The following is a 14856-nucleotide window of genomic DNA, read 5'->3' as shown; positions in this document are numbered from 1 at the left end:
TTCAAACATGTGATATTTAAGTTTAAGTGGCTTGAGTATTTGTTATTGAGACTGACGTGTAGGTTTTGTACAGGCCTTCTTTTATTTTTTGATTTTTTTATTGTATTTATTTTTTTGTTCACTGCACTTGGCCACAAGGCTTGTTTGCTTTTATTTGTGTGTTTTGTTTTGTTTTAACATGTTTGAAATAAAGATTCATTCATACTTTCAGCCATTGTTTTTCACTTGTTTTACTTCTCAGTCCATCTAAATATGCTGCTGGGTTGATAAATGATGTAAGGAAATCATATCGTAATCATCGTAACTGTAAATGTTTTAGACATTGTATTACATATTATGATATTATCCATGTAAATAACCGATAAAAAACAGCAGTGCCTGCTGTCTGCTCAGGGCCTGAGGAGCTCTATTCAAACCAGGATGTGATGTCATAACATAGAACACAGTGATGCTCTGGAATCATAGACAGTTCTGACAGAACTGATCATTCCTTCAACTGACTTCAGCTGAAAGTGCACATCTACTGAGACTACACAGACAATTTCTGTTGGTTTTCGTTCCTGATTCTACATTTGCATTGAGTTTACTTCAAAACCATCCATGGCATCAAGTTACATGCCAGGTAAGCTCACTTGTGAAGAAAAATCAGATATATTAAACTGTAAACTACTGAGAAACACAGAAAACATGTGAATGTTATGCATGTGAATGTATCTTCATTTTTTCTGGACATAGAATAAGGACTAGGCCTTTAAGCCATTGATAATATATATTTTATTTAGTGAAACAGACTACTTGTTTTTTAAATAACTATTTTTTTCACAAGTTGTGTATGTTTTTTATCAGTATCAGCAGAGTAAGATCTCCACTCAATTATCAGAAAGTAGTTGGAAATATACTTTTTGGTTCCAAAATTGAGTCTTATTGAATACATCTTTAAATTTTTTGTGTTTATCAGATAAATTAGTCTGCATGTCTGAGACAATGAGATAATATCAGTGTTTTTTTGTATGAATTGTTGGTAGGACTCATGCTAGCTTGACATTTTGTTCCTTGTGGTACAAGATAAGTACTTTGTTTTGAGGACAACAAGTGTAGGCATACAGATGCACCAGTAAAATGTAATTGTGCTTTGAAAATCTGAATTGAAAAAAATCAACTGAAATAATAATAATTTTGAAAAATAAACTATTTGTGTAAGTTAAAAAAGTTAGTGTTTGTGCTGCCCTAGAATTTAAATTGACCAAATTCGCGAAGAGAAGTTGAGGTAATTTTGGAATGATTCAATTTTTTTTCTCAAACTCAAATTAAGGAAGCCTGGACACTAACTTTTTTTTAAGATGAAACTTTTTTTTTTTTATTTTTACAGTGTGTTGAACAGTTGAGTTTTTCTTCTTTTTTTTATTTCTCTGCCAGTTCAGACAGAAGTTTCCATCTCCAATGATTTTATGTAACTCATGTAGAGGGTGTTTTAAATAATGTTATGTGTACAGTGCAGGGATGCATTCAGGCACAAAAGCAACAAGTGAAGAATGCAATATTGCATTAGAAACAAGGAACAGCAAGGCTGCAACGCCTAAATGTGTGTGGTACAGATGTGCTGTTAGATGTTGTGTTGATGTAAAAACTTTAAACTTCACATTGCGTCTGTCTCCTCTCTGCTCTCAACAGATTTCCCGATACACGAGGGAGCCCTGCTGGCCTCTTGCTTTGAGGTGCAGGCTTTTCTCGGTGAGGGCACCTTTGGAAAAGTCGCCAAGTGTTTGGACCTCGTGACCAACACAAAGGTGGCTGTCAAAATTACCAAAGACAACCCTGTCTTTACCGAACGAGCACTGGAAGAGGTAGAGTAAAAGCTTTATTTATCAAAACTGAAGTCACATGTTAAAATATTTTCTGTACCTTCTATCTTAAATCATTGCCATGTAGTTCATCTGTAAGGTGACAGCAAACACTAAAAATTGAAATGTTTTTATCTTCCACAGATAAAAATTCTCAAACAGCTGCGTACTCTGGATTCAGACAAATGTAACCTGGTGAAGTGGAACGGCGTCTTCCTCCATGGAGGGTTCATTTGTCTGGAGTTTGAGCTCCTGGACCAAAGTCTTCATGACTACACAAAGCAGAGACCTCACCGCTCTCTGTCCATCAGTGAGATCCGCCCAGTGGTTCATCAGGTATGTGCAGCTGTCCTCTCTGCTGTTCTCAGAAGGATCATTTTTCAATTCAATGGATAATCAGGACTTAATGATGTACACTGTTGTGACCTAATGAATCTCAATATTTGTGTTTGTTTAGCTGACCACAGCACTGTTCCACCTTGAGACCCTGGGCATCATGCACGCTGATTTAAAGCCTGAGAACGTGATGGTCGTGGACCGCAGGCAGCAGCCGCTGCAGGTCAAGCTCATTGACTTTGGTCTGGCCCGCTACACGGCTGATGCTGATTCAGCATCATGTGTGCAGAGTCTGTGGTACAGGTAAGTACAGAGAGTGGAGACAAGAAAACTGTGCTGTGATGCTGTCCCAGCTAGCAATTTTTGGTTCTAAAAAGATTCTGAAAATGATACAATGCAACCAATGCAATGTTTTAGTAATATTTTCAGCAACAAGTTTTCTTTTAGTTCCCAAAATGTTCCTCTTTAAGTTAAAGTAATATTCTCTATAAATATAAAAAAATGTTAAAAATGTTTTTTTTAACATAAAAAATAACATTACATTTTCATAATCTCATAACAGAATATGTTCTGAATGTTGCTTTGAAAATGTTCTTCCTTTGTTCTCATGTAACATTGTTGGAAAGTTTTATAAAAGAACATTTTATAATCTGTCACCTCTCAGCATCACCAAAACATCCTCAGAATGTTGCACTTAAAACATTGCGTCTTAGTCTGCATTTAACCTTGTAGGCACATTATTAGAAATGATAAAAATCCCTAAAACATTCTTTGAACATTAAAATAAAATGTTTTCTTCCCTGCTAGCTGGGGTGGCTTTGTGTCTCCAGTTTTGTGGCCAACAGAAGACGTTTGTGCCTGTAATTAAAAAAAAATAATAGGGGTCTATCTTTACATGACGCTGAGTATATTTCTTTTCTGTGCTCAGGGCTCCAGAAGTCATTCTGGGTCAGCTCTTCACAGAGTTAATCGACATGTGGTCTCTCGGCCTGGTAGCTGCAGAACTGGCTCTGGGCTACCCGCTTTTTCCCGGGAACCACGTATACGACCAGATGAAATTCATTGTGGACGCTCTGGGACAGCCACCAGATTATCTGATGAACTGTGGACAATACAGCACGTGCTTCTTTCACATTCAGGGCACCTTTAACCAGCAGACCTGGAGACTGAAGGTATTTATTTGTCTATCCAACCCATTCACCAGTAAATGTGTTGGCATTGTACATTTATATGTTGTCACATAGCGAATACATCTAAACTTTGTTTCAACAGTGCTGTGGTTACAGTGTGGTTAGGTTTAGGCACAAAAAAGACTTGGTTATGGATAGGAAAATGTTTAGTTTTTGCTTAGATACCTGGGGCACAATCCCTACTGGACAAGCCAGATATCTATGCAAAAACAATTACGTTTAGTGGCATTATCCCAGCAGTTAACACAGCAATGTGTCAATAAATACACATTTTTGTTGCACTCTCTTCACGAGAAATCGATAAAGGGGTCGTTATAAAACACCCACGTTTGGTGGTTAAAAAGCTGCTAGAAAAACTGATGCATCGTATTTAAACACTCACATTTGGTGACTAAAAGCTGCTAGAAACCCAGCAGTGGTTCATTATAAAACACCAACATTTGGTGGCAAAAAAAAAAAAAAACAGCAAAAAACTCAGCAGTGGGGTGCTATCAAACACCCATGTTGAGTGGAAAGAAAGCTACCAGAAAAACTGTGACATGTTGCATCAAAATGTTCACATTTGGTGACTAAAAATCAGATCAAGGGGTTGCTGTAAAACACATTTGATAACTAAAAAACTGCTGGAAACATCAATGGATGATTAAAAAACAACCACATTTGGTGGATTAAAACGCAGCTAGAAAAACTATGACGTGTCACTAAGTAACACCCACATTTGGTGACTTAAAAAACCATTAGAAACACAGCGACGGGTAGCTACAGTAAAAAACAACTGGTTTTGTTGTTTGTTGGTCTCTGTTCGAAAGCTTGGCTGGCATCTCACCTAGGTGACACACTATCCCACCATCCCCTCCAGCTTCTGATGACCAAGTCGCCTTATAAATTTCACATAAGAAATGCTGAAATTATATGTGTGAAACTTACAAATGTGGCATATTAATTGTTTGCAGAAATGTACAATGTCAACATTGTCATCTGGTGAATGGGCTGGTCTGTGTGTGTGTGTGTGTGTTTGTGTGTGTGTGTGTGTGTGTGTATCTGTGTGTCTGTCTGTCTGTCAGAATAAATGATGTAACCTGAATACTGTCTCTCTGCAGTCTCCTGAGGAGTTTGCCAGACAGACTGGGCATCATTTCAAAGACACCAGATGTTATCACTTCAGCTCTCTGGAAGCCTTAGTGAAGGTAGGTGGTCTCTTTCGACCAGTCAGTCATTGATGTTGTCACCAGGATATCTTTGATTAAAATGTATGTCTCTGTTGACTGCAATCAATAATCCAATCAGACGGGGTTTAACCTAAATTTGTTGTTGTTCCAGCTGATGCCTTTTAAACACAAGGCCTATAAGCAGGAGCTGCAAGACTTCGTGGACCTCTTAAAACAGATGCTGCTGGTGGACAAAAACCGGCGAATAACCCCCCTCAAAGTGCTGGAACATCCGTTCTTCTCTGTGGAGCAGCACACTGTCAGCAGCCAAAACAGGGACACTAAAAACCTGACGGTAGACACAAAAGAGGCGGCGCCAGTCGTCACTCAGCAGCCTTCCCCTCAGAAGAAGAGCGACCACCCTTATGAGTTTTGCAATCTTGCATTTGATGACACGACTCCTCACGAGGAAAGACTTTCTCCTCATCCAGAAAATGTCTCTGCAATGCAGAAGGATGAGGAGGGTGCAGCAGCACTCATCCAACCTGGTATGTCACATATCTTAAGCTGTCAAAGTCTTCTTGTTTTTATAGTGTGGATCAAACTAACATCCTGCTTCTTTGTTGTTGCTCAGATGTTGCAGTAAAGACCAGCAGAAAGAAGGCAGGGCGTGTCAAGAGGTTCTTTAGGAGGGTCGGAAAAGCTTTCTCCTCCTTGTTCCACATTAACAAGGACATGTCATGAACCAGCCAAACGTCTGGTCTAAATAACATTGCATCATTTATTAATTACTGTATTATTGTTTTCACTTTAAATGTCAATAAATTTATTGACTAACTTCTAAATTGTGGTCATGGTGTGTGGACATGAAACAAAGTGAGACAAATTACTGTAAAGTGAAATAAACACAAAACATTTAGTTTTTTATACTATAAAAGTCCTAGAGGTGCACAGTATCATGCAAAGTTTGAACATGTGATGTGGTCAAAAGCTCCCAATCAGCCACTGTGTGTGTTTAGTTTTATGGTTTTTGCAATTTTCTGACATGGTGAAAGTAGACCCTGAATTTAACTGAAGATCATACCAAACATATGTATGTGACCAGAGGGCCGGGATTTGGACCATTTCAGTCACCTTTAACCAAGTCAACATGAGGGGATTGCAGAAACAACGTTTACGGGTGAAAAGCAATGATTTCTATCAAATATACAGCCTAAAAATAAGACATACAAAACAAGTGTTGTTGGTGACTGCAACAGTTGTTTTGTTGCAGTTGTTGTTGGGAGGGTTAATGAAAAAATCTCAGCTAAAATTTGCTGAAAATTAGCAAAAAAAAGTTTAAAAAAGAAAAAAAAAAAGGAAATGGCCTGAAAAAATCCTGAAAATAATATATTCTCCTTTTTTGTATTTTAAGTTTCAGATATACAATTTCAGCTAATATTTGCTGAAAACAAGCAAAAAAGAAAAGTTAAAAATTAATTAATTAAAATATTACTATATTTTTTCTGTTGCCTAAGTCTTAGATGTATAATTATTGTACTGATATTTTAGGTAATTTTCTTCTCAGCTTTTCTTAATTTCTTGTAATGTGTGGGCCATGTCTTATGTGTGCTTATTACCTTTCCCCCCATGTTTTTAAAGGAAATCAAACCAAGTTGATCAGGTTTTAGAGGTTTAAATGCTCATGAAAGGCATCTGAATGCAGTACAGGAAAACTGATGTTGATCCAGGTTTTCCATCCAGGGTTTTATTGGTTTTTACCTTAACAATTATAAAATGGGTTAAGCCAGCTCTCACTTAGAGCAGGACCAGGCATTCGCCTCTTTTTCAGTCCTTAAAACCCAGGAAGTGTAGGCCATCAAGTGTAAATTTGGCCTACAGATCATCAGTTAAATCTTTCAGCCACACACAGGACCCCAGTGGATACAAATCAAAGAAAACAGCTTAAATAATCAATAATCACATTAACACAACTCAGGAATAAGGAGCAGTGTCTTTGCAGCCTGGGATTTTGCATGGTGTATATATGGACCAGCCTCAATGAGCCACACCTGGTGCCAATTGAGACCTAATCAGGATCCTTAAGGTGGACTGACCTTTAAGGTGGCCCTGTTACATATATTTTGAATAATATATATAAAAAAAATATCTGTATGTAACAAAGAGACACAACCCTCTGGGGAGTATTTTATTTTAATTCCACTGAGATTTATCTCAATAGATTCAGAAAAAAAAGTAAGCTTACCTCTGTCACTGTACTCTCTCACATGATTCACAAAGTACTGACTGGGAGTGATTTCATGTAAATATATATACATGTAATATATATACATATATACATGTAATATATATGAGTACAGCTGTCTTGAGATAAAAACAAAATGTTTATATATGTTTATATTTAAAGTAGGAAAGCTATCATTTTAAATAAAAAATGTTACTTTTGCTTCTTGTGGCTACATAAAAAGGCTGTTTGAGAGAAGTCAAACAGTAACTTGCAGACAGACAAAGAAAAGATCACATACACTTGTAACTCTATGGCATGAAAGATGATGAAGAGACAAATGAAAATCTCAGAGCAGATAAGTATCAAGCATAGCTTCATTTATCTGAGATAGACAGAAGCTGTGTGGAATGAAGCGAATTTCAGAAAATGAAATGTCCAAATATTGCCCTCTGAGAAAGAGTTATGAGCTGGGAGATGTGCTAATGTTGCATTCCCTAAAATCATTTAAATTAATGTGCCATGAAATAGGTCATTAATGAGGATGCATGGGCCATACATGGAGACAGACAGATGAGGAGGATGCTGCTGCTGCCATCATATAGCAGACATCATTACACCAGACCAGACACAGCCGCAGAAATAACTTCAAGAGAAGAAGAACTGCGTGGTGAAATTGCAAAATTAATCTTATTTATTCAGCTTCTTTGGTACCCCTGATCTACCTACATATCTATATCTATTTATTCAGTATATTTGGACTGCTTTATATATATGTATATATACATACACACACATATATATATATATAGATAGATAGATATTTAATGGCATTCTGCCTATTTATTTTTTATGGCCTACAGGATCATTGATTGTTTTAATATAAGAATATGCAAAATGTAATTTAAGTAATGCTGATTTCAGATAATCATTCAAGATTTTCAGTTATTTTTTAATTTAGTTTATTTTTTCTCATTTCAAAACTATTCAACTGTAAAATATTGAAAAGTAAGCTGCAGTTAATATTTTTTACCAACTAATGAAGCTAACTTAAGCTTAATAAAGCCAGCCAGCTAAAGCGATGTATCTTTCAGTGACTCAAACAGTCACATAAAATAATGCACAAAACATTGATTTGTTTAAGATTAAATGAATTATTGTACAATAAGAGCGACAACCTTACCATCAAACATAGAGATCAGATGAAAAAAAAAGTGTGTCTCTGACAAGACAGACAGAAATGCATTGCTTTCTATAGTTTTCCCGAGAACAATATCTGATTGTTTAAGAAATACATGCTACTTGTCAGCTGAGAGGCATTTGACTCCTTAACATATAGACATGTCACATGTCACATGTCAGTAGAGCATATGACCTAATCTGACTTTTTTTCCAGTCTTTGGCAAACAATCATGTAACTTCAGTATGGCCTGTTTTCACTGTTTTAACATGAAAAGTATGCACGGTAATCAATATTAAAAAAAATAATAAATTAATGTTATGAAACATGTTGAATTTGACATTGAAATGAAAATCTTGTTACATAATCACACACACACACACACATATATGTTGGTTTTTTTTCTTGTTTTTCCACATTGAAATAAATCTTTAGGACCCTGAAGAGATCATTAACATCACTGTTTGCTGAGCTGACAGTTGTAGCTTTTCCACAAACATTCAAATATGTCTTCAGAACTCATTTCACAACAACACCAACATTAAGAAGTAAGACCTACTATAATTGGATGACATCTTTTTTTCTGTGTCTGAAATAAATGGTGAAGAATTTGCATGCAGGTTTTAATGCTCCAGCTTGGAATTGCAGTTACTGCCCAAACAGCCGTCTGCTGCCAGGTGAATAATGGAAGTCCAGGAAATATCTCTTAGAAATAAAATGTTGTTTACTTCGCTAGCCGCCCTGCAGTGTGTTCTGCAATCACCTGAATTACCAATTTCCGCCTGTTTTCAGCCAGTACAGTGAACCATGAGTGTGTTCTTTCTTCCTCCTGGCCTTCCCGTGGAGCCAGCATTAAAGTTTACCAGTTAAACGCCCTCCTTTTGCTGCTGTCCAACCAGTGTTTTGTGGTGAGTAATCACCTTCCCACCTGCAGACGGGCTCGCCGTATGGAAAGGGAGTGTGAGTGTGTGTGTGTTTGTTTTCTGCCTGCATACGTGTGTGTGTGTTTGTGTTTGATTTATGAGTACGGATCTCAAAATGGGCTCTGTTTTTCTACCTCACAGGCTGCCTATTGCCCATGCTGCTTCACTCAGAGTCTTTAACCCAGATGCCCAGCAGTTGTCACGCTGTAGGAACAAAAAGGTTTTTGTGGTTATAAAATATTGACTGTGCACAACATGCTGTCGTATGCATGATACTCTGTTGCATTACATTTGAAGCACATTTAGTAATATAAAATAATGCATAAGAAATGTAACCAGTAACCAACAATAGCACCACTTCATATAATGAAATGAAACCGACACTGTGTTTCCAGTGGCTTTTTAGGCACCAAATGTGGATGTTATGTAGCGACCCATCATAGTTTTTCCTGTGACATCTTGGGCACCAAATGTTGTGTTGTGTAATGACCCATCACTGTTTTTCAAGTGACTTTTTAGGCACCAAATGTGGGTGTTATGTACCTATCCATCATAGTTTTTCCTGCAGTCTCTTACGCACCAAATTTTGGTGTTATGTAGCAACCCATCACTGTTTTTCCATTGGCTTGTTACTCACCAAATGTGGGTGGTTTTTATGGAAACATCACTGCTTTTTAGGCAAAGATTGTGCAAAATCATGATCAAATCATGATCTTTTCCTCATCATAACTAGGTGCTTTTTGTGTGTGAATCTAACTACATTAACTACATGTCTTGTTGAAACATACAATGCCAACATTCTTTCCGGTGATCTGGTTGACTTATTTCATCAGTTTGTGCACAAAGCCAGGTCCATAATGAAATACTTATAGACCTCACTGATGCTCCTGTGACTGCCCAGGGCTTTTGGAATAAGATATTCAACAATCTAGTGTATACATAAAATGTTCTGCATAGTTTAGGTCATATTGCCTAACATTCATTTTCAATATTTTCTGAGACAGATAAAAATAAGAGTAATGTTTATGAGTTTAAGTACAGAGGTCGAAAAACCTACTCTCATTTTCTAAAACTGCAGCAACATAATTGGGACTTTTTAAATTAATGAATGTCTTACTCTCATTCATGTGTGAAATTGATTATAAAATAGTGAAACAAAGAAAATGAATGAAGAAAAAGAATATGGGACTGAAATCTCTCATGTGCACTCAATGCAATGTATCCAGTGTAATAAGCTGCATATCAAAAGTGCTGACTGGCTGGAACTAATGATCATTTTCATCACTGATTAATCTGCTGATTATTTTTTTGATTCATCTATTCATCTTTCATGTCGCAAAATCATCACAACTTCTGAAAGCCAAACGTGATGTCCTTGAATAGCCTCTTTTGTTTCACCAACAGTCCAAAAACCAAAGGTATTCAGTTCACAGGACAAATTATATAAAACAGAAAAGCAGATTTATTTTTTTTTGACAATTGAAAGGATGGAACCAGCTTATATTTCCCCTTGTAAAATGTCTATTGATCAATAGACAAATAGCAGTAGAGTCAATAGACAAATAACAGATATCCCAGCCTCTTTTCCTGTTTGCGTCCCTCGTGTTAATCAGGATCAGTCTGAACAGCTGTGCTCTGCTGCTGCTCCCACTAACCAACCGATCCAGGTTAATCCAAAGGAAAAACACACACACACATATTTCCAAAGTTGCGAAAACACTCTTTTCACTAGTGGTAAAGAAGATGTATCTGTGATGACAGGACATGTGATGTGCTGTCATGGAAGGTGTCAGTGGAGTGACACCCAACAGGAAGTGTAAATAAGACACCCAACTGTGAGAACAATCATTATTGTCACTTTCCATTGAGGAACAAACAATTCCTTCTTGATTAAAAGTTCTTAAACTGTACACGGACTAATTTCATAGTTTATACCACGATGACAAGTTAGTGACAATCCCGATGTGAGAACACGTTTGACACAATCCTATTTGTGGTTCTACACATTGCAGATGGCGAGGAGGACGGTGACTGGGAATTTATTCTCTCTGGATGGATCTGACAAAATTTCTAACAGATGTGGCCCCTTCTCTGGTGCTTTGTGAAAAGAGTGTATTTTTAGGTGGGACACAACATGCCACGACTGACATGACACTTCTGTCAACTGATACTCTGAAAACACTCATTCGTGCTTTAATTAACATCAAGTTAAGCTACTCACAGCTCTGTAGAGTTATACAGTGAGAATGTCACCACAAGCTTTGTCCTTCAATTATCATATGAAGCACCTGTGAATATGCCCCTTTACAGCTGTTAGTCAGACCTGATATTGATATATGATAGAATTGAACTTCCTAAAGAAAACCTGTGCCATTTTCACTGACAAATAGAGGTAAAACAACAAGCTCAGAGATGGCTGAAATGGACAATTCAAGTAGGCTAAAAGCTGTTTCACATCAAGCACAGGTTTTCGTCCAAAAATTCACATGCAAATTCCTAAAAACAGATTTTGTTGGTTCTCATGAATGCTTCCACAACTGTGTGGAACATCAATGCAGGAGAAAAAAAATCAGATCAATCTTGATTTCAGTGGATTTCCGTCTGCAGAAATATGTTTGACCAATTGATTCCTTTGTTCCAACTGATGTCGTACCTCCAGATCAAAGCTTGCTTGCTGCCAAAATGGGGAACATCATATCAGTTTGGTTTCGGTTTCAGCTGATTAAATGAAGATGCTAATGTAGCTGATGCTCTTGATGTCAATGGACTAAAAGAGTGCGACACTGTCAGACCTAAATTAAAAAATCCAGCAGTGATAATGTAGTGAGGGCATAGACCCCTAAACAAGAACACATTTCTTTGATTGTGTGTCAGATCAGAGGTCTGATGTGTGTAACAGCCGAGTGGTGTAGTTGGTAAATTATCTATGGTATTTTACACTAACGCTAAGGGAAAGGGCCGACTGGTCGCAGGTAATAAATCTTTGTAGCTTTAGAAGGAGTGTACTTTTGCAAAAACGGGACCTAGGAGCAATTGGCATTTGAACAATTGCTTTTTTGGTTGAAATTGGACCACTGCAACATGGCTGATTCGCACCTGACCCTGTGAGTATAGCTGTCATACAGAAAATTGGCATGCAGATTATCAGTATAAATTTCTATACCATATTTTTGCATCTCAAAGGTAAGAAACAGCTTTATGTAAGTATTTAACAGTCCCCCATGAAACTAGTACACTCAGGATTCTGTATTAAAAAATATTTGTGTTTATACAATCAATAAACAAGACTTAAAGTCAAGAATTAAAGTCAACAAAAACTTGGTTAGTGCTTTCACAAGGGAGTTTTCCGGCACAGTAGCCTATGACTTTAGATACGTACATTATATATGGAAGTCAGTTTAGGAGGATCATTCACTTTGGGGGTAATAGACAAATAAGCGATGTGCTGTCATCTTTTTAAATATAGTTCCCACTGTGGTCTTTACATGCTTTTTTTTTTTTTAAAATTATGTGTACTTAAACTACGTAAATACATGCTTGCTTGTGCCTGCTTCAGGCCCCCAAAGGTTTAGAGCCAGCCCTGATGATGGTGCGTTTTTAGCAATAATCAAAAGTAAAAAACACTGCAAACAAAATAATTATTATAATAAAACTTTGGTATTTGCCTCTCAGCCCAGATTTTTTGGTATGTTACTGTGCAATGAGCTATTATACGGTTTAATAACCATGTAAATCTCTAATCTGTTCGTGGCATACTGTTTTAAATATGAACAATTGTTGAAGAATCTTAACAGGGCCCCAATTACATGAAGCTATCACACGTGCATTGTTGGCAAATCCACGGCAGAGGAGGCATTTGGGAGTGAGGAGGGTGAAATGCAAAAGGATTACGTCAAACTGTTGCAAGTCTTTTTCTGGGATTAGGGAGGCTTAAAGTCAGGAGAAAACCCAAGGGTGTCTTCTCCAGGTCTCTGTGTGTGTGATGTCTGCTCACTCTACAGACGACACACAACACAGGTGTGTGCGCACACACACACACACACACACACACACACACACAAACACAAACACAAATATATCTGCCGCGCAAACAAATCATTATTTTCACGTATAGGCTTTGGTGAGTAGATCTGCTTCCCATCCTGCGCATACACACGCTTCCATATGTGATGTAATCAAATCCCACTGTATGTGCTGGTGTGTGTGTGTGTGTGTGTTATTAAGGTGTGAATAGACTGCGGGTCTGCCTAACGCTGTCTCCAACAGGCTTAATCTGCGAGATGACCCATGGGGTCAAACCCATTCTCTCGGACGTGTCCCTTATTGTAGCAGGCAGTTTAGAGGCTCATCCACAGTCAAGGCCAGTTAAAGCGTGAAGGATCTGAGGGCTATCAGACAGTGTGGCCATCACATCACGTCTGCGTCTGTGTCAGTGTGCCTGACAGGGAAGGCAGAGAGGTTTCAGACAGAGAGAGAGAGGGAGAAAGCTAGCCTGACAGCTGTCAGACATGTAGCGTAAATGACAGGCAGGAGGACAGACAGAAAGACAGACGGAGAGACAGACTGATTAATGAACAGCCACACAGGTACAGACAAAGATGCAGAGATACACAGACAGGCAGGCAGCACACATGACACACACAGGGGGCACAGGTGCATCAGTTGCAGCCACGGTCCAGTCAGTTGTGTGCTGCATGGAAACAAAAGAGATGACAGTGGAAATACAGTGGAGAAGGGAGCCATTACAATGAATGATAAGCTCTTAATATGGGCCCTGGCAGACAGGGAGTTTGCCCAGGTGCTGCTCTTTGTGAAAGTGTGTGTGCATATGTGTGTGTGTGTCTGTGTTCAGAATTTGTTTGCATTGGGACAATATGACAAGTCATATCCATGTGAGAAATGTTTTCTGCCCCATGAGCTGCACCTCCCAACACTGTAAATATAAGACTGAATCACAATCTCAATCCTTGAAAATGCACTCAGCAGTCAGATTTCATTCCCTTTCCTTTCCGTCGACTTTTTAGAATCTTTTTTTTCTCCTTCATTTTTGTTTTGCAGATTTTTTTTCTTCTCTTCCCAGAGTAATGTCGCCACTTCGGGCCGTGGGTAAAAAGCATCTGAGCCGAAGCATTAGTTTTCCCAAAGCCTTCCCTGATAGAGACAGATGGTGTCCATTTAAAAGGTCCCATGGAAGTGTGTTATTTCTGGTGGTTATAACCCACACAGATACTGAGACACGCCGGGAAGCACACACTCGCGCAGATGCAGACGCCCAGTGGTGTCAGCATCTGTGTGTGTGCATGCAAACGCCCGTAAACATGCAAACATGCAAATACACACATGCAGAACATAGAGTGTATACAGATAGATGGAGAGAGGCAGCAGGATGTGGGGGATCTGTCTATCTTTGACTGTGTGAAAGTACAATATTGCATCTTTCACATGCTGCCCCATTTCAGGCGCCGGGCGTAAATATCAGGGTTTATGGTGGCCCCCCTCCTCTTCTTGTTTTCCAGCATTTGAGCTATGAAAATAAAGGCAAACGCAATTCTGCTGATGCATAAAATGAGGATGGGAAAGGCACACAGTAGCACCTGGTGGCATAGCATCAATTGGTGGCTGTTAAATAGCTCCCTGTTTGTGCCAGCTGCTGCATTGTTGGACTGAGACAATATGAGAGTTCCAGTAGCAGGGCTCGCCACTGGTTCATCTGTGAATGTGTGTGTGTATGTGTGTGTGTAGCCTGACCTCAACCCCCCCCCGTCAGGCCATTTTGGTGTTTTCTAGATCCCATTTGACCAGCGTGGAAGACTTTCTAGATTTAAGTCACAACAATTGCATTCAAATTCAAATACTTTATTCAAAACAGCAGGGTTTACCACAGGGTACGCAACATCAGGGGGACAACCTGGCTGTCCACAGTACACAACGCATCGGCTGGACTGAGCCGTCCTGTGTCGGCTGAACTGAGCCGTCCTGTGTCGGCTGAGTTGGAAATAGTATAGCTGCTGGTT

General features: G+C 38.6%; 1 protein-coding gene across 1 annotated transcript; it reads left to right on the top strand.

Moving 5' to 3' along the window:
- Positions 1–600: 600 nt before the first annotated feature.
- Positions 601–5334, top strand: LOC148188191 (homeodomain-interacting protein kinase 1-like). The gene is made up of 8 exons (XM_088084881.1): positions 601–622; positions 1672–1844; positions 1986–2177; positions 2299–2480; positions 3106–3349; positions 4468–4554; positions 4688–5063; positions 5150–5334. The coding sequence occupies exons 1-8, from the start codon at positions 601–603 to the stop codon at positions 5257–5259; spliced, it is 1386 nt and encodes a 461-aa protein (XP_087941007.1). The 3' UTR covers positions 5260–5334.
- The last annotated feature ends 9522 nt before the right edge of the window (positions 5335–14856 follow it).

Source organism: Plectropomus leopardus, chromosome 11 (assembly GCF_026936395.1).
Source record: "Plectropomus leopardus strain MGB_pleo_1.0 chromosome 11, ASM2693639v1, whole genome shotgun sequence".
Taxonomy (NCBI): domain Eukaryota; kingdom Metazoa; phylum Chordata; class Actinopteri; order Perciformes; family Serranidae; genus Plectropomus; species Plectropomus leopardus.
This window is presented reverse-complemented; position numbering and strand designations above follow the sequence as displayed.